Here is a 24775-nt window from a genome sequence, read left to right as displayed (position 1 = left end):
CCACCGGAAAAGTCCAGGATTCTCGCTGATCCTGGGTTAAAAATCGCAACATAGTCATGTATCCAAACAAAATTATTACGACAACTTGTATATCATACAAATTTTTAATAACTGGTCATGCTTAACTTTAACTTCGTAAAGTCAATGTTAATCCATTAATGTTAACGACTCAAAATCAATGTGAACCTAATGTACAATAAGTCGTGTGACTGTACTCGTATGATATACTTATGTACAGTCAACCAAAGCCAGCGTTAAAACATTAAACTACATAAAAAATTTAACCTCTTGTTAATTTATTTGAAGGGCCAAGGATACCATTACACCATTAGTGTATTCTATACCAAGCAGCCTCAAGCCATGAGCATCCCGGCTTACCGGTTATTCCGGATTCCTTGACTTACATCCTGAATCGATCGATACACACCTAACATTAAAAAAGGTTGTACACTCTGACTGTTTATGTACTGTATAAGACATCATATTGCATCTTTTTCCTATTCATCTGCAAGACAACAAGCAATGTGATTAATGAAGACAATTTTTTGATGTTTTTAAACCAATTGATTTAATTTAGGCAAAACATACTAATCCACACACTACGTTAATTTAAATTCATATGTGTTGATCATAGATACATTACATTGTACTAACACAGGCCAAGTTACCAAATCAGAACAACTATTTAATTTTTTTTTTCAAAAAATACGAACTGCATAATTGCAATAAGTACTTTTCCTACTCCTCTACTGTTATCTGTCATTTATGCATTCATTAACACGAATATAAGAACATACATAAAAGATTTCAAGAAAAGTCTATATTGTCTATTCCTCATAAAAGCTCTTGTGCTTTTATAAGCTATAATGTTACTGCGATTAATGGCTACCAACCTAACAAAACAAAAACGAATACAGTTTTAAACTAAATATTCATTTGGTTGCATAGTAAAAATAATTACTTCATAAGTCAGAAACACGCATGTGACACCCGTAATATAGCAACACCCATAGACTACGAAGACCGCTTAGCGTTGCTTGTTAGTCTCCGTAGGCTACGGTGGCCAAAATTGAGAAAAAACTGTCCAAAAACTTAATTTAGCAAGTAGCAAGTACCAGGGCCTCATGAGTTACAAGGAGGTGTCGCCGACCGGCCGGCCGCGGCCCGGGGCGGGCCGGGCGCGTCACAAGGTATGCGCGCGCGTCTTGGCTATATACTTTTGCTGTAATTTGTTTACCTAAATTAAGATTTATTTTTGTTGACTCGTAGGAAAAATATTGTATGCAACGTTGTATAAGTAGGTCAAAAAATTCTCGTGGCGTATTCCTTTACAATGTTCGCCTACGCCTTCGGCTCCGGCTCACATTGTAACTCACGCCACTCGCCTTTTTTGACCCTTCTTATACAACTGTTGCATAAAATACTATAATATTCGCACGCAATATATAACTGTGTAATTGTCGATTATATTATTTTGTGAGATAACACATAAATGCTTATTCATGCTTGCTTTACTGCACTAAATTTAACCTTCAAGGGTAGATTTACAATGGATTTACTCGAGATGAATCTTTATACACACGCAATAGGTACCTAAAACTAATTATCATTTTATATTCTAAGCGCAGGTTTATAATTAAAATGTTCGATATCCGTTCGTGTCTGTAATAGTCATCTTGAGCATGAGAATAATCAATGCTCATATATATCTAATCAAATAGGCACTTCCCGTGTTTGTCTTTTAGCGTTGCAAAATCTGCATAACAACAGGCTAACTATAAAGCACCATTACTGTAATGACGGATCCGAGACAGCTTTGAATGCCATTTCGTCACGCTACGTCGTCCCCGAAGTCGCTTAAGCGAATAATTTATTAAAATTGCATACACTTAAGCTATGATTTGTGGTTGCTAGTGACCCTATATCCATTTACATTGATTGAGCGAGAACCTTCGTGGTCGTCATCGTTTACTTGGATGATATAAACATCTTCTTCGAATTATCTACGACTAAGTCTATCATACGTCTTTTCTTCATGATTTTAATTCTGTTAATATTGTTGAATTTGTAATCAAAGTACTCACGTACCAGAATCAGTTATTGCATTAGTAGCAGAATTAAAGACGCAGAAATGCATAGAAATGTTAACAACCCGGAAGAAAGACTTAATGTTAGCGCTTCTTACTTGCTGACGATACTTTCACCACAATATTATTGCGGGACCAGATAAGTGCACACAAAACCATAATGCATTACGCCACGTTTTAGACCCGAGAGAAATTTGTCCTGCCGCCGTTACATCATTTAATATTAATTAATTACACTTTCGTAAGATATAATGTCGGCATTGTGTGTCATACCTATCACAAGTAAGGGTTCAAATTGGTGGTGCAACGGCACCTAAAATACAGCTAAAGAAATTGAGAGTGACGATCATAATTTGCGGTTACGCCATGGCACAACTCGCGGTGGCTAGCTAAATGCTGAATCCACAAACAACCGAGCAATCCTCAGCTTTCCCTACGCCGGTTGACAAGAGCAAAGAGCAAATCGATCACTTACGTCAACCTTAGACGGCTGCAGCACTTGCAACGAATCATAAACTCTATGACGTTGACTATAGGGAAATGAGAGGCGTAGCAATGTTTGTAAGAGACGAGGTGTATCACATTGCACGTAGGCACTCCGAAACGAAACCATCGTCCTACTTGGGGCAGCGGCGGGGTATTCCGTGTTGACCATGAATTTAATAGTGGATAATGATGAGGGAGTAATTAAGTAAACTTGGCACAGATATTACGCGACTGGATCCATTGGACCGGGTCAAGCGTGTCGGCTTTCAATCTATCATTAAGTATGATATGTCAACATGTGCATTTTCAAAAATTGATTACAAATAATCGGACAGACAGACGGACATGACGAATCTATAAGGGTTCCGTTTTTTGCCATTTGGCTAGGGAACCCTAAAAAGCACAATAGTCAATACTTCAATAGTGTAGTTACAAAATGTTTGATTGTTTGGTGTATAGTCTCTGTACCTATTATATAAGAATCTTAAGGAGGTTACAATTAACATATTTTGCAGCAATCTCAGCACATGAATAAAATTTAGTTTAATTGATTATTCAGGTGCCGTCTCGCCCCGTTGATGAGAATACGGTAAATTGACACAGATATTTGTCAACAAGTCTAGTTGGTCAGGTCAAAACTTCAATGAGTAAATTTTTCTTGTATGCTATACTACTAGCTGAGCAGGAAGCTGGAATGTTGTCATGTCATTTTCCGTGAGCAGACTAATAAGAGTTTGCATTCAAAACTGATAGATCATATAGCTTGGGTTCTAAGTGGCCTATCAGTCACACAACCAACACATACGATCGTAATGTCTTCATTGAGTATGCGTACCGTAAGGCGCTGCCGGTAGCTGAGCAGAATGGCACACATTTGCTTTCATTGCGATATACTTATGTGACACCTCCTAGCGAGCCTAAATAAGGGTTGCTCGTTATACTAAAGTGCATGGTATCTAATTGTGTAATCAATTATTACGTCTTATCTAACAGTTGCGGTCATCAACGGAGTTAGCTGAATAAACATCAGAACTTTTAAAGCACTTTTGTTTAAGAGCTTGTATCTTCTAATAAATTCTTTTTTTTTTATTGAGACACACTTCACACACTTTAATGGAAGCTTAAATATAGCTACCTTTATTTATGAGTATCGAAAGATTCTAATATCTCTTCACTTATTGTATTCTAAATTTTCCCACTGCTATTTGGTAGTTAGCGTTAGCTGACTCAATCATCGTGCATCGGGTCAAGGCGGCATTCGAGACACGATCTTGAGCAATTCCACTGAATCTTTATAACTAGCTCCTTTCTCTGCTAAGAATGTGTACACGATGATAGAGATGATAAATAAATGTCTCTGTGACCTTGGGCTACGGCCCAAGGTAGGTAGGTTAGCTACGGCTAAGATAACTAGCATATCAACAACGCCAATTGAAAAATAAAATGTACAGAATTATTACAGATGCAGCGAAAAGTGATCATTTCCATAATTTATATAGGTCAGTTTCGTTTAGTGTTTTCTATTCAAGGCCCTACTGTTTGGCGTTTCAAGCGTGTGTATTGTATTTGCATATGTGATCAAGCTAATTTATGTTGAACTGTGTGTTTTGAAACTCTAGTACCTAAGAAAATGTTGGTATATCCGAGCAAGCTGACATTCTATTTCGAATGGCGTTAAATGTATATTGAACTAAAAACCATGCTTGAACATCTTGCATTACAGCAATAACTTGTCAAATGAACAAATACACGTTAGTTTGTCTACGATCTTACCGTATATAAACATGGGCTGCAAAAAATTACGCCACCTTTGGTTAGGTAGACTACGTGTTTGTGGAGCCGTCGAGTCGGAAGCATTCTTTAACTGTTTCTCAATACTATTAACCCACAAACATTTCTACTTCGCTTAGGAACTATTCTAGCAATAAATTTGAAAACACAAGGCGAGGGCCCTAGAGCATATGCATAGAGCATTTAGCTTAAAATCTTAAACTAGGGATCTGTAGCCCGTTCAATTTCAGTAAATAAGTATGAAATATTAATATTTAAGTAAACGTCCTGTAACCAAAGTCGAGATATGTGCAATAAAAAGGTAGGTATTAATTGGAAATAAAGGAAGTAAAAAAGATCATAAATTCGTGATGTCTGCCATGCCTATACCTTTTCGGGAAAAGGATTAGGCATATTATGTAAATATGTGTAGTCCTCTATGCGTTCTTAAAATGTACTCACATGGGAACATTGATGACACAGTGCCCCTTATTTCATCCTGAATCGGCCGCACTCTAGAAAGGGTGTGCTCAAACGGGTTTTCGTTCGGAAATGGAATCGCTGAGCGACGTACAGTTATAATTTCCTCCAAGGAAAGAACTCGTATAATATCGTCAAAATGCCTTATATTATTGAAAACAACATGTTCTTTCGTCCTTTTTCTTTCAAATCGTGAAGTAACGGTTCACTACACTGCTTATCGAAAGAAACTAAATGTAAACAAACCATTTAAACGAAAAATTAATCATATGTTTGGTTATAAGGTTGTGTTTTTTTCATAATCCTTTCACTGCACGATGCATCTAAAAGTATTTTTTGCAAAATTTAACGACATTTGGGAGGGAGTTTACGTATATATTATTTATTTAAAAAACGCACAAAATTGGTTACTGATGTAAAACATGCAGTCCATACGTAATCGTAATTCGATCGTTGACCAGTTATTAATGTAAGAAAAAGTAAACATTGTGGCGTGCATCAGTTGCGTGTATTACAAGCAAACTTCCTTCTAACTACTGACTCTTTAGCCTAGTGGGCGCCCATGAAAGGGCTAAAGAAGAAGGCATGTTGACAATCAATTTGACACGGCGGAAGAAGTATCGAGGGTGGAGTAGAGATAGAGGTATATCCTTCAGATGTTGCCGTCTTCTTGATTTCTACATACTCGTAAGTGTTTTTCAAATCCATCATATAATAGCCACGACATCTGTACACAGCGTTGTACTAACTATTATGGACTTTTATACTGCTGGCGAAGGTACAGCGATTTCTACGAATAGGGGGCCGCGAACTCACTATTATATACTACAAACAGCGCAAACAAGGCGGCCAATTCTTGCGGTTCAAAGATGTGTTGAAACGGCATATGAAGAGAGCTTATATAGAGCCAACGAAGTGGGAGAGTCTAGCCAGTGACCGTCCACGTTGGAGGCATATTGTGCAGACAGGCGGCTCACAGAACTCGACGCTAAGCGCGACGAGCTGAAGGCCAGACCACCTGCGGCCATACTTTACAATTATGTCAGAGGGGTGCTGACTTGCAACGAGTGTGGTCGTACATTTGCTGCAAAAATTGGCTATATCAGTCACCTGAGAGCGCACCAGCGACGCTCTCAGCGGTAGAACGCAGTCGCTGTGGTCGAAAACGGCTAGGAGATTATGAGTGATGATTATATACTAGCTTTTATAATGCTTGAAATTTATTAACCGACTTCAAGATTTCAAAAGGAGGAGGTTATTAATTCGGTGTGTATGGTTTTTTTTACTCAATAACTCCGTCATTTCCCAACCGATTTTGAAAATTATTTTTTGTCTTGAATCTATACAATATGAATATATACAGATTAGTCCCGTTTTTGTCAAAACTCAGTTCTGATGATGGGATCCATAAGGAATCGAGGGAACTCTTCAAATGTGAAAGGCATATATATATAGAGATTTTTGTATTTTCTTTAACAAATCAAGCATTTACATTTAAAAAAGTGACATTTGATGAAGTGGAACTGCTGATGATGATCAGAATGGAACTCTTCAATGACGCATAGTAAACGTTTGGCGATTTGTCCTCTTCGCTGTGTTTGTTAAGCAAATTAGATTTTCAAGACAAATTTTTGTCAAGTTCGAGCTCTGACGATGGAGTCCATGAGGAATCGAGGGAACTCCTCAAATGTTAAAGGCATATATATAGTGATCTTAGTATTTTCATCAACAAATCAAGTATTTACATTTCTAGAAGTGACATTTGATGAAGTGGAACTGCTGATGATGAACAGAACGGAACTCTTCAACGATGCATAGTTCACGTTTGGCAATTTGTTCTCTTTGCATGTTTGTCAAGCAGTTAGGTTTTCAAGGCACATTTTTATATTTCTATCATATTTAGTTTTTTTAATAATTATCTGGTGCTTTATTTCATGCATGGTGTGAAATAATTTATCTTAAATACAGTCGAATACCCTATAGCGGGTATCTTACCAGTCAACCATAGGGCAAATCTGAAATGTGTCAAGGTGGGTGCAGTGACAAAAAAAGCATGTTACCTCCTTTTCTACATAATTAGGCGTAGGTCGCTGTCTTTTTAATTTAATTGTATGAAATCAAAAATCAACAATAATCGTTCTTTCACCGGTCTGCCTTATTAAAGTGTTTTTTTTTTAATTATTAAAAAAAATCTTGTCTTAAACGCCATATATTGTTTTTTTTTTCGTATTTTTGTTTCGTATTTTTTTTTTATACGTAATACTATACAGTAGTTAATACCTAATTACAATAGTTTCGTTCATTATTAGTTGGTTTATTTTGCTTAAAAAAAAACAAATAGGATTAATAAACAAAAAAATATGAATTACAAATATTACCGACAGAAAGTAGCAAAGTAACGAAATAATGTAAAAGAATTCTGCAAAGATTTAAATCTCCACCCATGACCTAAGTATGCGTAGTTATAAATCTCGAAATAATCTTTGAACACTAATTTGATAGCCGACTCATGTTTAAATATATCCTCCTCATTAACAAAGAAACAGGTACAGTACATACTCGTATATGCGTTTTAGGTGAGAGACTATTTGTTTATCAGTCTATATAACTAAATGATGGCACCAACGTGACGAACGTTTTTTTAAACGAACCCAATCACTAATATAGGGTCAGTTAATACATAAACTTACGAAAAATTCACCCGAAATGGCGAATAAACTCACAACATTATAAACAACACCTTTCTCCACATAGAATAAAACAAGCACTTAAAATTTTCACTTTACAAAATTATAATTGCATAAATTTAATTACCATGAAAGTAAGACGCAACAAACATTTTTCTGGTGCGTTCATAAGCGTTATTCCACCAATGCTTGCAGCTCAGGCGAGTCGAACGCAGGCACACCAGGATCATAACTGCTATATAACTATCTACTTCGTTAGCCAATTCGTCTATTTGCCTCTCCATTGTTCGATTTTATGTCGTTGCGATAACGCTTACCTTAAGAATGATTCACAAAACAAAATTAAAGAATCGCGAATTTGCCAGGAATGGAAAATAAACATAAAGTACCCGTAGGTATCGCTTCCAAAATTTATAAATAAAAGTGCCAAATGTCCAACTGGATTTAGTAGTGATAGATCTGAGATATCAGTTGGAACTGGTTTACTCGGTCGTTTGGTCTCGAGTGCACTACGTCGTAAAGACAATATAAATAACAGAAATACACTGCCCGCTGTGTCGTGCTCTAGTAAATTCGGAACGGTACCATCGTGCATCGCAACAATACTGAGGGTATTCATGGAGAGCCATAGAGTTAGTCGTTCATATAATATCTTACATTACGTCCGTACTAACAGAGACCATGATGTAGGTACGATGATTTGTTTTAACCTCGGTTTCAGAGACATGCAACCGAACATCGTAAAATCACAGTACATACAAGTGGGTTTAAAAAACTTACAATACGTTATATAAATATAGAGATTAGTGTTGTCAAAACTAAGAGGGATTAGCCGGTGGATGGGTTTTATTGTGCAAACCTCAGGTTTTTAACTAATTAAGTGAAATCACTAATGTCAAGGTTTAATAATAATAAGTTATGAAAGAAAAAAAGCGAGAATCGTAACGCAGCAACTGTTTAAATGTTAAAATGCATATTACGCTTATAAACACCAGTTCACTCATCATCATCATCAAAGTATACGCCGATATTTAATTATGTTACTCGTATGGTCTCCAATGTACCATTTTTATATAAAAATGTATCTAGCTAGAATGTTCAGTGTTACATTTAGGTTTATATTATAAACATCGCGCAATAGATATATATTTAAAGGAACGTGCAACAAATTGACGCCGACCAAGTTCGGTATGCCAACTTAACGGTAGTGCCGAGTCCTGACACACTCACAGTCTCACTGCTTTTTAGAAAACACGAAGAACCAAAGCATTTGGATAGTACCAAAACAAAATCGAGCATGTACATTTTAATCTGAGTAACAAATAGGTCGGAATATTAATATTTACTGTTATCTGTTCTCCTTCTTTCTTATACATAAATATGTAAGCATCATCCTTGATATTGTTCAAATCGAACAACAAAACAGGCCGTATTGAGTTTTTCCATGTCAGCTTCAGTTCAGCTAGTAAGCACTAGTTACTATTCCTTTTGGTCTAAAAACTAAAATCAACTTTAGACCGCATTAAAATTATCAAGTTCCAAAATTTCATGAACACTCAGTGAGTAAAATATCGAATTGTTGAAAAATCCGCGGAACTAAAACAAGCGAGCAATTAGCACAGCTGTTCCACACATTGTGTTTCTGTCTGTTGTGACGGCTATGGATATTAGTCTGAAAGGCTTGTCGTTACGTGAATTTACACGGTTGACGGCGACGAACAATTTTGTATAATCGATGTTTGACAGTTGCAAATGTTAGGAATTTTCAGGATTGTTTACTAAACAAAACTAATGTAGAAAAGGTTTTCTACTTATATCTCAGAAAGCAGCAAGATAACATTAATGTTTTAGTAAATAAGCCTCATAAAACAAAGTAACTAGTCGACATGTATCTAATTGTTACATTTTACATTGGCTTACTGATGTCAACTTTATAGCTGAAAACATCTTTAGGTAAATAGTAACTTCGGTTAACGGTCCTTGAATCGATTGATGCTCTTTGAAGTTAATTGCTTATTATAAATTATAATCCGCATTAGTGCAGAATTACTTGCGTTAGGTAGTATGACACTCTTTTTAGGGTTCCTTAGTTAACTAGGAACCCTTATAGTTTCGCCATGTCCGTCTGTCTGTCTGTCTGTCTGTCTGTCCGAGGCTTTGCTCCGTGGTCGTTAGTGCTAGAAAGCCGCAATTTGGCATGGATATATAAATCAATAAAGCCGACAAAGTTGTACAATAAAATCTAAAAATTTTTTTTTAGGGTACCTCCCCTACACGTAAAGTGGGTGTGAATTTTTTTTTTCCTTTAACCCTACCCTATAGTGTGGGGTATTGTTGGAAAGGTCTACTATAGGAATAGCTCCAATTTAGCTTATGGTGACAGAAGGGTAACTACGGAACCCTACACTGAGCATGGCCTGACATGCTCTTGGCCGGTATTTTTTAATAAATCCAGTTGAACCTTTCCAGAGATGTGTGTTCTTTGAGCATGATCACACACAAATCCAGCATTTTTGCTTTGTCATCTGGCTTTCATGTACATGTACGAGTATGTGACATGTAAATCTGGATTTAGTAAAATGGTTTTTGAATTGAAATAGTTTTCTTTGGGATTTGAATACTAAAAACAAATAATAACACTTATGATGAATACAAAGCTTCTAAAAGGACAAATATTTTGAAATTCGTTAGATTTCAGTTTCTTTTATACTACAACAATAAACATGTATATAAAGTGTGGTTGTCATAGAGGTAAAATCGGTAAAAGGCATGAGGGCCAAATGGTACCTATTTATAAAATGGGACAGAGAGTCAGTGTTCATAGAGGTACAAGATATGAGGACCAAACCAAACGGTATTTATACGAACTAGTAGGTTCAATGGGTAGGTTAGGTAAGTAGAAAACTTAAAGCGTTGTTTGCCACTTGTCATTTTCCTTATATTGAGTAATACCGTTTATATAAATAATTGTTGATTATTGTTGTTTCCGTATACTCCTAGTGATATGAATGGAAATAAATAGGCCACTAACACAGATTGACTAAGTCCGACAGTAAGCTCAAGAAATCTTGTGTTGTGGGTACTCAGACAACGATATATATAATATACAGATACATAAATACATAGAAAATACTCAAGACTCAGGAACAAAGATCTGCGCTGTTCACACAAATGAATGCCCTTACCGGGTTTCGAATCCAGGACCATCGGCTTCATATTAGGCAGGGTCACTACTATGTACGGACCGGTCGTCAAAACATTAATCGATTTTTATTTTTCAGCTTCGCTTATAATATTCCAATAAAAATCAAGCTTTTAGTAATAGTATTGATCGAAAACAAAATAAGTACTACAAATATTTAAATTACTCTGACATTAGGTCTAACGGAGTCTAAAGTTTAGACCAGCGTCGGACCTAAAGTTAGGTACAACAGAAGTTTAGCACAGATACAAGTACACAGTGACTAGTTAACAACAGAAAGTGAAACGTCACGTCGCGGACTGACCCTAATTTTTCCGTTTTTTCTGTCTGTTCACTATCCATTCTGTGGCTGCATTAGGTATCTTGGAGCATTATAACTTAATCCAGTCGCATTAAGTCTATACTATTGTATTTCTGCAATATCATGGTACATTAGGGTAGTAAAATTAGAATTCTAAGTGAAAGTTAATCAGTAAACCGTTATAGGAAAAAACATTGCAATACATATTAAGAAGAAGCTCGTTTCCTAAACACAAGAATAAAGAGTATTTATAAAATAATATATACATAAAATAATGTGCGAACTAGCATACCTGTCGTGTCTTAATGGTGTTTGAAACTACTATTAAATAGCATAAACTAAAACTAATAAGATTCACCTCACGTCGTCTTGACATGCTATAAATGAAGTACCTACCTAATAAAATAATGTTAATAGACAAAAGTTATATCAAATCAGAAAGTGTGCCGGTTATGATATGAGACCGCTATTATATCTGTGCCACATGTGATAACAAGGCCAAGGGTGACGACCGGCTGTTTTCTCAATTCCACGCTAGATGTCACTGTGCCGTCCGGCTCGATTCGTACAACGCGGTATCGTTTGTTTCCCGTAGATTATACTGAACGCTCGGCCGAGCATCATACAATTGCCATCAGAAGGGTCTTAACTGACTCGACTGAACAGCGAATGATGAATTCGGATATGAATTTCATGATTCCACCCCGCTCGCCTGTTAGTCAACTATCGCAGACTTGCAGGTCGATGATCTGACGCTGTTTTTGGCCCCCTTATAAGTTATAACACCCAAGTTGACATTGATCTCACGTAGTAATAGTAAAGATTCGTTCGGTCGAAATCATAATACTCAAATATTGCACATCTGTAGAACTAGTTGTACTATCTTTCTTTTGATTCACTAAGACTAAATTAGTGTCGTTAATCTAAAACAATGTTAAGATTCGATATATTTTTTACAAGTGGTACTTAGAGTATTATAACTGAAAGAAACTTGTACCGTACTAAATATGAATTACTGAATCCGATAATTATCCGTCGAAAAATCCATTAATTATACCATGATTTTGGCAAAAATAGATGTCGGTGGTCCTTGTACAATACTTATAACGTTTTAGAATTTGACCAAAGACACATAGATGTTGACATAACTTGACTACATAAATAACGATTTACACATTTTGGATTACAAACAAGTTTTACATTCTAGGCGACCTACATTTTAGTCATAAGTAATTTAAAACCTAATTATCCTTTAGTTTAAATTAATTAATTGTATATATTTTTTATATTTTTATGTACAGCATATAATTAGCGTTAATATGTAATATCGAGACAAAGGGAACGTGTATCAAAAGCATAACTTAATTTCATTATGGATTATTACGGACCATCACTGCTGTTGACGATGACGACTCGGAGATTATAGTCTTTATTGTTAGAATACTAATAATAGTAGCTATATACGTTTATGCCACATAATAAACCTCAATCTATAAGTAGCATTCCATTCATTTCAATAATGAAAAAATAAAAAATAAATATTATAGGACATTATTACACAAATTGACTAAGTCCCACAGTAAGCTCAATAAGGCTTGTGTTGAGGGTACTTAGACAACGATATATATAATAATATATATAAATATTTATAAATACATAGAAAACACCCATGACTCAGGAACAAATACCCATGCTCATCACACGAATAAATGCCCTTACCAGGATTTGAACCCGGGACCATCAGCTTCGTAGGCAGGGTCACTACCCACTAGGCCAAACCGGTCGTCATAATGTTTTAAAACATATGATTTCTATCTTTTTTAAACCTAAGCCGGTGATGATGCCTCTTCGCAGTAGTTTTACAAATTTGTTCGTAATATTTCTCCAGTTTAAATCGTGTGAATTATGATGAAGTAAAATCGCATTTTGCAATTTAATTAACACTTGTATGAATAATAGGTTCCCTTCGCAGTGTTTTATTGTTTATATATGGAGATACATTAGAAATAATTTTAATATGACGGTGTTGATGCTAAAATTTGAAATATTTTTATTTGTACTTAATAGAATCAAAACGTAATTTTTCACCGAATTTTGAAATCGACCCTGCCTTGGCCGCGGGGTGATTCCATTCGGAGCGGCGTGGAGCGTAGTTATTATGTATGTAATACGATTACTTAATCTGTGGTAACGTGACAGCTGTTGATTTATACCTGAAACAAAAAAAAAATCAGAGATTTGTAACAGATAAATACTTAAGGCCTGTACCGAAAAAGAACTGTAAATTTCAAGCCGCTGTAATTTTGTTTCTAAGCAAGATGACTACGGCATTCTTACCGCGATAAAAAGTCTTATTATTATTTTATATATTCCAATATAAAAAAAAGGTTTTACGCTGTTCGATTTTACACCGATAAATAGAAGAGTTCACTGAAAATTGATATTTTCCAAATAGCAAGAAAATTTGCAACATCCTACATGCCTGATTTCGAAATACTTAGAATTCCCTCGAAGTTTCGTGCATTTCATAATAAATAACTAATTTAGTATGTTGTCTCTTGAAAAGAGGCCTCGAAGCGGCAGATCTCTAGTAACAAGTGACCCTGGGCCCATCACAAAGATTGCTAATAGAATTTGCGAAAACGAAGCATACCTGTCATAATTATCGTAAAAACTGGGGTAGATATGCGGCTTAAGTGCAACGAACGACGATGAAAGTCAGTTCAGTTCTTCGTACGAAGGTTAGGATAGCTAAAGTTACAGAAAATGTGTGTTACTTAATTCTAGGCCAACTCGAAAATCATACAATTTCCTTCGTACAAAAATCGCATTTGGTAGTTGACATAGAATAGAGTAAGAGCTCCAATTTCCTGCAGTGCAGTTCTCCCAACTATTTTGGGCTCAAATCAAAAGTGTTAAAAGAGAAGAATGAAAAAGCCAAAAAATATTAACAATTCCAGCAGGTAACGGCAGGAGGTGGGATAAAAAACTGGAAAAAAGTCGCTTTTTATTGTAGTTATTTTAAAAACCTTAGTTTGTTCTCAATCGCATCAGTTTTTTTCATTTGAAGTTTACAGTTTTTTTTTTTGGTACACCCCTAATGTTCCTCGTAAAGCGCTGTCAGACTTTGTGTCAGATAAATTATACCTAATTCTTGACAATACTAAATACTAACCAAGAAATTACAGAATAAAAATAATTATAAATTTTACATAAATTATTTATTTTTTTACGTTACAGAAATCAAACATCGCGAACACGCAGCCGCGCATCTCACCATGGGTCAAGAGCAATCGTATGCGGCTCACGCTAGCGCCGCCCAGGTGGCCCGCTACAAGGAGAAGTACTCCGACCCTCTCCAGTACCGGAGCTCCCCCATCACCTTCCCCACCGATTTCGACGAGAAGGACTACAAGCGGCACAAAGCCAGGCGCAGCGCGGAGAGCTTCAAGAGCGACTCCTCCACCAAAAGCAGTGGCTACAGAAGCGGATCGAGCGGCTACGAATGCCGCTCCGAAAGGTCCTCCAAAAGCGACTACTACTGCACCTCCCTATACAAAAACAATCACTATACAGACGTTAATAAAGAACTATATAAACCGGTGAAAATACCGAAGGAAAAACGCTACAAGCTCCAACTGTTTGATGACAAGGATGAACTGAAAACTCCGCGTTTGAAGAGTTACCATAGTGAACCTGAATCCACGAAGCCTAAAGTGACTGCGCCAAAGAAGGCGGGCATAAGGAACTACACTCCTAAAATCCTGTCAGAGGACGAGCAGAGAAAGAAAGTGGATAATTGGATATAAGAGACCTAAGACTCGTAGGATAAGTTGTAAATATTAGTGTAGTAGTAGATGAGTTGGGGACGCAGACATGGAGGCAGCAGGAGCGCTCGCGAGTTTGGCCCCGTCGCCCATCACCGTGCTGGGTCTGATACCACTCCTGGCATTAGGGATCACGTACTTCAGATACCAGCAGTTCGACCCAGAGTCTCATATAACGGATGTCAATGCTGTGAGTATTTTCATTTAAATAAAAGGATAAAATTTATGGAAAAATAACTTTCCATCAATACTAGTTTCCTTTAATTCTTTATTTTAAAACACTGATTATAATTATCTGAATGAAATACAATATTATTGCTGATGCTCGCATAAATAAGTAGGTAGCTAAGGATTTAATAAACGCAGTATTAATTACGAACTAGTAATTGTTCGTCTGTCTTTCACTTCACTGTTCATGCTTGAAACCAAACAATACGTAACCACAAAGGTTACTTATTAACCTTTATATTTAAGTACCGATAAAATGGTTAAATAAAGTAATTTTTAAAAAGGTCGCGACTTTATTTTTATTTTTTTGTAATAGCGAAAAAATCTCCATTTCAGATGTTGTCGATATACGATTTCGTGATAGTGGGCGGCGGATCGGCGGGTGCCGTGGTAGCGTCGCGCCTCTCCGAGGTAGGAAACTGGACGGTACTACTCTTGGAGGCGGGCCAGGATGAGACCGAGATCTCCGACGTGCCCGCCCTGGCCGGCTACACGCAGCTCTCCGAGATGGACTGGCAGTACCAAACCACGCCCTCGGCTAACCGCTCCTACTGCCTCGCTATGAACGGCGACCGTTGCAACTGGCCTAGAGGCAAGGTCCTCGGCGGATGCAGCGTCCTCAACGCCATGGTATACGTGCGGGGCAATCGCAACGACTACGATCTTTGGGAGGCGCTCGGTAATCCTGGCTGGTCCTACGACCAGGTGCTTCCTTATTTCATGAAATCTGAGGACAATCGGAACCCATATCTCGTCAATACGCCCTACCACGCCGCTGGAGGCTATCTAACGGTTCAAGAGGCTCCGTGGCGCTCGCCACTTTCGGTGACATTTCTGAAGGGCGGCATGGAACTTGGATACGAGAACAGAGACATAAATGGGGCGAAGCAGACTGGATTCATGCTAACACAGGCGACCATGCGGCGCGGCAGTCGGTGCAGCACGGCCAAGGCCTTCTTACGGCCTATACGGAATCGAGAAAATCTTCATATCGCCCTCGGAGCACAGGTTACCAGGATACTAATCAATCCGGTTAAAAAACAGGCTTACGGTGTCGAGTTTATAAGAAACGGACAAAAGCAAAAGGTAAGGATCAAGCGAGAAGTCATCATGTCAGCTGGTTCATTGTCCACGCCCAAATTGATGATGCTTAGCGGAGTGGGACCAGCGAGCCATTTGAAGGAGCACGGTATTCCTGTCATCGCAGATCTAAAAGTTGGCCACAATTTGCAGGATCACGTTGGGCTTGGAGGTCTAACATTCGTCGTTAACAAACCTGTCACGTTTAAAAAGGATCGATTCCAAACATTCGCTGTTGCTATGAATTATATACTCTATGAAAAGGGACCAATGACCACCCAAGGCGTCGAAGGCCTGGCTTTTGTCAACACAAAGTATGCTCCAAGTTCGGGCAACTGGCCCGACATTCAGTTCCACTTCGCGCCGAGCTCCGTCAACTCCGACGGCGGCGAACAAATTCGCAGGATTCTGAATTTACGGGATCGAGTATACAACACTGTTTACAAACCGATCGAACAAGCAGAGACATGGACCATTCTCCCCCTACTGCTTCGTCCAAAGAGCTCCGGGTGGGTTAAGTTGAGAAGTCGCAATCCGTTTCATCCGCCTGACATAGTGCCCAACTACTTTGCATACAAGGAAGACATTAAAGTATTAATAGAAGGCATAAAGATAGCCATGGCTCTGTCAAATACGACGGCGTTTCAAAGGTACGGGTCGAGGCCCCACAACATTCCTATGCCGGGCTGTCAACACCACGTGTTGTTCAGTGACGAATACTGGGAGTGTTCACTGAAACATTTCACGTTCACGATATACCATCCGACAGGCACTTGTAAAATGGGGCCAAAGACGGACCCTGGAGCGGTGGTGGATCCAAGGTTGCGAGTCCACGGCGTGGCCAACCTGAGAGTAGTGGATGCGAGTGTCATGCCGACCATCATAAGCGGCAACCCGAACGCACCAGTAATAATGATAGCCGAAAAAGCCTCGGACATGATCAAGGAGGACTGGCTTGTGTTATGACAGTGTTTAGTGTTTATAGCAGTGGTTACAATTGTGAATAAACTAAAATACTCAGCTCAGTCATGGAATTTTTTGTGTTACTTTGCTTTTAGAGCGTAAGACTTTTCGATAAGTTTGTAAATAGTTTCATTTGTAACTAAGAAATAAGAAAGCGATGTGGTATTTTATTATGCTAAAGATTATGTATGTCAATGATAAGGATAATAAAAAAGTTCAAGATAACTGTCTCACTCTTTGTAATCTCGGTACCTTTCTATTCTGCCTATTTTCTACCAGTGATCTTTCAAATAAATGATCTAAGTAATAACAATAAATAAGATAGCATAATTATATAAAACTATCCTAATTAATTCCAATTCAATCGAATTCTTTATTTATAAATGAATAATCCCATAATTCCCTATGAAAATACTATTTAGTAGCAAATAAAACACAAGTGTGTCTTTCTTCGTTAGCAAAGATATACAAAAATTATATAATCGTAAGTTTTTGACACCCAGTATTTGACCCCCGAATAAGCGAAAGGGAACAAAATAAAAGGTAAAAAAGTAAAAACACAAAATTGGTGAAAAGCATCACAAATATATCTTTCCCAAATATTAAAAATAGCTTACAGTCTGCGGTTTAACTATTTTGTTTTCATTGTATTTAAAATTTTATAAGATGGAACTTAATTATTTGTTTTAATTTATTGTTATTATTTGTTGTTATGGCGACACACTCTTGAGAAAATTTCAACTAACCTAACGATTATTGATTCCGCACGCGACAGTCAGCTTAAGCTTAGTACCTAAATACTCTAATATACCCTATATATCTTATTCGGGTACGGAACCCTAACAATGACGTACACCACCTGGAAGCCGAGCAAGGGGAATTCTTAGCTGTTCATTTAAAAGTGTCACGAAGTAACGTGACGTCTATCCCTGAGGAAAATAGGTACACTAACGAAGAAATTAGAGGTGAAATTTAATCTCGACGGACCGCAATAAAGGTAATACAATAAAGAGAAACTCGACCTCAGGACGTGGTTTACATTTTATTTGGTTTACAAATCGACGAGTCTCATGGCGCTTGGTTTCTTTATTTGTAACCGTCTTTTCTTGTAGAAAATAGAAAAACAAAAAGAACTTGAATTGAGGAATAATGTGAGACAAAGGCAAAGAAAAGGCGTAGGTAATGAAAATAGATGCAATTGCCACTAAAATAATGTAAGATCCGTTACTTTGGGAGTTTACGCTGAGACGTGCTAAAATGTTTTGAACGAGTTCATTTACTAGCATGCATTACATAAAAAAAAAAAAATTACTGGTAAAACTCTGTCTCAGCTTTATATTAAGATTGACTGGTAGAGAATGCCTTTTGGCATAAAATCCGCCTTTTGTACGATAAGTTTACATCAAATAAACTTACCCAAGTACGTAGCCAACATGCCAATCGTTTACGCTCCGTAGCGAACAAAACGCAACTGTCATCGTCGCACCAATATAGAAGAGTAATAGAGACTTGGCGAAAGCTATTGTTGCCTTGGCTAGGCACCCTGTGTTAATACAAAACGTCGCTGCACTTGTAAATTCCGACATGTGGTCAATTTTTGACAACTTTCCTAAAAATTTTACAGATCACATGGCGGAATTTACAAGCGCAACGACGAAAATAGAAAATTCTTAAATAAAAAACACATGTAGTAAAGTTATTATTATTAACTATTTTACTCGTGCACGAGAATATAATTACAAACAGGCGGGCCCGTATGCTTGTTTGACACCGGCGTAGTATAAGAAAAAAAAAACAGTAATATGCATTTCACAAAGATATACAGTCACCTTTATTGACGAAAATATATATTTTTTTAACCTTTTTCATAAAAACAATTTCAATAAACGGTAAAATGAGCTGAAAGTGGAATACTACTAGTGACATCTAGGGAGGAGTAGCAGAACTAATTTTACTAAATTGAGTACTACTAGCGCCATCTAGTGCTTGACTTTACATGTTCACTCAAAAGCGACATCTACGTTAGAGGTAAAAAATACAAATAAAAGTTAGTTGGGATCTGAAATAGAGGTCGCTAAAATCGTTTGCAGGGACAGTTACAGTAGAGTCAGCAACAGAAGTTACAAGTCCGCGACTGTAAATACTTTTTATTATGGGATCTGTTTGGGTCATATCATCGCTATACTTATTCAACCTCGTATTAGATTATATATTAGATACGTATATCAGATACCAGTTTGAGTAAGTATAGCGTACCTATCATTTGTTTTCTTCTTTTCGATAGTTCTGGGGTTCGAGGATCTGGTTCACGCACATTTTTTTTATATTATTGTCAGATAAGTAATTATACATGTTTTTGAATTAATTGTTATGTACATATGTGCCATATGGCCTCTTGTGGGCAAATGTTATCGAGCTGTTAAATTCGGGTTGTGAATTAAGTAGGAAAAATAGGTTCCCTAACGAACAACTTGGAGGTCAAATTTAATCTAATTATATATATTTGAATTGATTGTTATGTATGTACCATATGGCCTTTTGTGAGCAAATGTTATTGGACTGTTCAATTCGGTTTGTGAATTAGATGTTCTTTTTAAGTAGGCAGATGTAAGTAGATTTCTTGACAATATTATAATAGTTAAGCAATTATTTGTAGGCTAAACGTGAAATGCAATTAACCAACAATATCTGCTATGTCATAAACCAAAATCAATATCGAAGCAATCCTTCGCGCATTGCGAAACAGTTACGTAACGCATAAATGTCCAAATTTTAAAAATGCCTAATGACCACGACTCGCCGCTGTAATGGAGGCAGGAATTAACTTATTGCGCACTCGTAAATGTACATAAATGGCAGTTTAAAAACGGAAACCCACTTCGATGCAAAATACATTGTTAAAACTTCGCCGTGCCCTGCCTCTATTTAATTTGGCCTCTATTTAATTTAGTCCTCATAAGGCTAATCTGCCAAAAGTGAAGCCGAAACACTATCGATGTGTGCGTGCGACGCTCGTGTCTTACGCTCAGCGACACACACATAATATACAAAAAGGGGTTGCCAGTGTTAATTTATTCCCCTCAAAGCAGATGAATTTTAACCACATCCTTATACTTGGCTATCAATCATTTGGAAGTGTGTATGTAGATATTAAATTTATAGCAAAAGCTTTCAAGGTTTCTTTTAGGGACTTTGCATTTCTGTTCTTTGTGAAATAAGGTTTAAATAAATAAATGGTTATTTTTTATTTTACAAATGTGCACAAAATAATAACAATAATTTTCTGAGCCTATTTACAAAGAGTTACATAAGTAATGGCGGCTCACGAAAATTTGGATTTTTGTATTTACAATTACGTAAAAATATCACATTAAACTCGATACTTACGCGTGAAATGTTATATCAGGCAGTTTGTTTTTATTCACTGATGTGTTGTGACACCCATTCACCGCACAAACAACCATCTTTCTTGTATTTTTTAATTTATAACCGGGAGGTGTACACAAACCAACTTGACCTTGAGTACTGCGAGGGCCGTTCGGATACGATGACACGAGTGCGACATTATGTCGTACTCGAAATGGCTTCACTAGGGATGTACAGAATAGGCATCTATGCTAATTATAAAATCTATGTTACGATCGATAACGATTAATAATTCATGATATTGATAAAACAGGTATTGTTCAAATGTCCCTATTACGAATTTTGCTTATTTCCGCCCTTTGCGATGGACTAAATAAAAACCCTAGCCCGAGTTCTCCCCAAGGGCGTCACCAGTCATCATGAGTTAGGTAGGAGGGGGGCAGTAGATATAGCCGATGACCAAGGGGAGGGGCATACATTTAGTTACACATTTTGTTCTCAAGGGGGGAGCAGCTGCACCCTGCTCAACCTGGCAATGCTCTTGGTTGCAGAATGGAGACAATAGGACGTAATTCCATATTCGTGTATCGATCGCCATCGTCATGACCACGACAACTTTGGTAAGGTCACAAGATTGACAGGGTTTTAAGAAGATATAATGCCATGCCTCGTTGAGCATACCAATATAATGTCAAGGCAATACAGTCGCCCATTATAAATCTATGTTACGATCGATAACGATTAATAATTCATGATATTGATAAAACAGGTATTGTTCAAATGTCCCTATTACGAATCTTGCTTATTTCTGCCCTTTGCGATGGACTAAATGAAAACCCTAGCCCGAGTTCTCCCCAAGGGCGTCACCAGTCATCATGAGTTAGGTAGGAGGGGGGCAGTAGATATAGCCGATGACCAAGGGGAGGGGCATACATTTAGTTACACATTTTGTTCTCAAGGGGGGAGCAGCTGCACCCTGCTCAACCTGGCAATGCTCTTGGTTGCAGAATGGAGACAGTAGGACGTAATTCCATATTCGTGTATCGATCGCCATCGTCATAACCACGACAACTTTGGTAAGGTCACAAGATTGACAGGGTTTTAAGAAGATATAATGCCATGCCTCGTTGAGCATACCAATATAATGTCAAGGCAATACAGTCGCCCGAAAGTTCAGCAACAATTTTATGAGTGGAATCAGTGAAATCAGTAATGTGCCAACAGCGGAAACAAATGCAATCTTCATAATTACTCAACTAAGCACAAGTTCCTCGTGCCCTCATTATCCATAGACTATGTGGAGCGACGCGGGTTCACCTGCTTTATAATCCTTCATTCATACACCCTTGTATCATAATCGATCAGACAGTTGAAAAGGTAACTTTAATGCTTTCAATTTTGGGATCATAATTCGTTGAAAAAAGTTAGCGAGTACGCGGAATCGAAAATAAGCAGATATATTAGCATTCCGCAGCGCGCCGGTTGCGCCCGCGACGGACAATGCGTGAGCGATCACGTACACATATATTATATAACACTGAAATGAGAATTATAAGGGCTTATGTGAACAGGCGTACTTTAATAAGTATGACGTTTTCATTGTATGGCGGAATTGTGCTAAAATGGTATGTTTATACAAATCCGTAAATGTTAAGCCCTATGCAATATGATGGGAAGACTGGGAGGTTGCAAAAGAGTTAGACAGTAAAAAAGGAGCGCTACTGATTGCCTCACTTTATTTTATATAAATATATGCTTTGTATCAGCCGTAGAGAAATAAGTAAACATAGAGTGCTCACTTCATACAACTGGCCATTAGCTTAAAATAATGAAACCATGACGACTAAGGGGACTGAGAGAGCCACTCCACCAACCACCAACTCATGCCCAACCCATACTTAATACTAGGTTCATGAAAACTTATTATTCACTCCCTCGCCCGCTCCTCCCTCAATCACCTTACTCGTCGTCATCATTATGTTAAGCTTTCGGGTCTAGCTAATAACCAGATCTATGGAGTAAGCACTCTGAGCTAACTTGTTTCTTTATGGTCTCAGCAGAGGCTAGTGGATTGTGGAATCGGACCAGAAATTACTTGGCCAAATAATCGAGGTCCACGTAGATCTTCTCTGACGTGTGCGATGATATATTTTTGTTTATACCACGTTAGTGACAAATAAACATCCGGCGAGCATGATGGTATGCGGTCACTGTAGCCTGTGGACGCCTGCAATTCTTGTAGTTCAATATGCGCGTTGCCGACCCTTACCTGATACACACCACCACACAATACTGGATCAACTTGTATGAGATTTTCTAGAAGTTGAAACCGCTGGAAGATACTAAGCATACCTATGTCTAAAGATTTCTATCGATGTCTATTAATTCCTTACTGTCAAATGTAAACACTTCTTACCTACCAGCCCCTCGAACTTCCTACAAGCAGGTACATCCTTCGTATGGCCGAAAACATGATATCTATGTACGTTGAAGTCTAAGAACCGAAGCCACACATTTTACGCATGACCCGTCCGTTATAACATCGTCGGTTAGTTCATACTCGTATTAGACCCAACATTCATTTATAGCTCTTATGGAAAATTCTCACCATCGCCTAGAACCTTCCTAGACGAAGACAGGCGGTTGCCCGCAGTGTTAAGACCACAAAGGTTACGCCACCTCATTTCCGTATTTGCGAACCTTTTCCGCGAACGTGCTCTTTAATTACGCAGGATCTCATTTCATCGTGTTTCTAATTGTATAATGACCTATTTCCTTTGTTTATGTAATTTATACACTATCTTTGCTTGAATTATTGGAGGATTTGTAGGCATAAAGAGATGAGTCCCAGGAATATCGGATTGAAAGTGATTCGTAATACCATACATTCAAAGTTATTACATCGGGGAAAACTGTATTATATTAATTAAAGGCCCTTATGCACGTAAATACATTGTAAAACCATTAAATAAATTATATATAGGTTACAAGAACCCTACCTCTAAATGGGTTTTTCTTGTTTAGTTATTAACCGACTTTAGAAAGGAGGAGGTTCTCATTACTAATTATAAAAGTTGTTTATCTGGATAACAATCTTATAAGACTCCTATTAAACTGGCAAGTAAGGCAAGTTTACTCGTATCTAAGAACCTAGTAAATTCTCCAAAGCGCATTACGAAAAGCAAGTATTATTAAATTTTTTATCTCTACTTTTATTTTAAGTGTTGATTAGCTTGTAAATAGTATACAATACTAAAAGCACTGATAGCACGGCATAAGGCCGGAGCGGTGACGCAAGCGGCATTACGGGGACTTTCGATTTCTGGATGAAAACGACAATGCTGCCATGGCAACACGGTCGCGTGGCAATTACCACGCTCCCCTGTCCTTGGAAAACGTGTTAACTTTATCATTTCGTCACTTTTATGGAGCTCTGACGTAAGATGATATATTATACCGTACCGGCCTGAGTTTATAGGGTAGTCTCCGAAGGAATCAATTCAGTTAGTCAAACTCAGCCAAAATGACATGTTTTAAAACCATAAAGCACCATAATTTTTTTAAGTAAATGTGACTGATTTTCCGTAGGTTTTGCCACATAACCTAATAAGATATTCCACTACTTCATTCATAGCGTTAAATCAAATTTCAGTTGTACATTCATTCTCCATATCTAGCAAGTCATTGTTGGCCGTCTTACCGTTCAATCGAGTCTAAGCAGCAATTTCAATGTAGTATCACGATCTCATCAGCTACTTGGCCCACGTTGTGCAACATACTTAGCGAATTGTACTCCGGAAGGCAATAATCCTTCCGGTCGCAAATGTCTACAGAGACAGATGAACATTTGCTATGCTTACTAACGACTCATAATTATTTCTGTGTACTGTGCTATATGTACAGAGGTGCGGCTTTCGTAAACTAGACTGCTTAGACTAGATTTTACTGTTTTATTAAGTAAAACTTCATTGAAATCATTAATTTATCTATAGCCTATAAAAACGCTTTCCATTCCTTTGTATTTTGAATCTTTTTTTGACATTTTTAAATTACATATATTTTATCTTAACAAGTTTTAATTTGTGGACAGCTAGAGGTGTTACATTCTACTTAAAGAAAGGGATGTCTGTTATTTATTTTTAACATGTGTTAAAAAGCATTGTTTTTTTTATGTAATAGGCAGCCTAATGGGAAGCAGTCATCGCCGCCCATGGACATACGCAACATCGGAGGAGCCACTTATGCGTTGCCAACCTTTGAGAACCCTAAATACCTGCTTCTTGAAGAACCCCATGTCA

The 24775-nt window shown here is 37.5% G+C and overlaps 3 protein-coding genes across 5 annotated transcripts in view; 2 read left to right on the top strand and 1 right to left on the bottom strand.

Moving 5' to 3' along the window:
* Window positions 1-14822, top strand: part of LOC133529213 (uncharacterized) — a 48393-nt gene extending 33571 nt beyond the window's left edge. For both annotated transcript variants that reach the window (XM_061866891.1, XM_061866890.1), the window contains exon 2: window positions 14254-14822. In XM_061866891.1, the coding sequence (XP_061722875.1) occupies window positions 14292-14822 (531 nt within the window). In that variant the 5' untranslated portion in view covers window positions 14254-14291. The remainder of the gene's footprint in view (window positions 1-14253) is intronic.
* LOC133529207 (flotillin-2) overlaps window positions 1-24775 on the bottom strand; it is a 405995-nt gene that overhangs the window by 217483 nt on the left and 163737 nt on the right. The window lies entirely within an intron of this gene.
* LOC133529202 (glucose dehydrogenase [FAD, quinone]) lies at window positions 14890-18300 on the top strand. The gene is made up of 2 exons (XM_061866867.1): window positions 14890-15030; window positions 15405-18300. Exons 1-2 carry the CDS (start codon window positions 14890-14892, stop codon window positions 17112-17114), a joined length of 1851 nt encoding a protein of 616 aa, XP_061722851.1. The 3' UTR covers window positions 17115-18300.

The sequence above is a fragment of the Cydia pomonella genome, chromosome 20 (assembly GCF_033807575.1).
Source record: "Cydia pomonella isolate Wapato2018A chromosome 20, ilCydPomo1, whole genome shotgun sequence".
In the NCBI taxonomy this organism is placed as follows: domain Eukaryota; kingdom Metazoa; phylum Arthropoda; class Insecta; order Lepidoptera; family Tortricidae; genus Cydia; species Cydia pomonella.
The sequence above is the reverse complement of the archived record's forward strand: the minus strand, read 5'-3'. Positions and strand labels throughout refer to the sequence as shown.

Excerpts from the sequence above, each read along its gene's own strand:
- LOC133529202 (XM_061866867.1), top strand. The coding sequence starts at position 14,890 with ATGGAGGCAGCAGGAGCGCTCGCGAGTTTGGCCCCGTCGCCCATCACC. Across the intron at positions 15,031-15,404 it reads ATATAACGGATGTCAATGCT|ATGTTGTCGATATACGATTT; the intron begins GTGAGTATTTTC and ends TCTCCATTTCAG.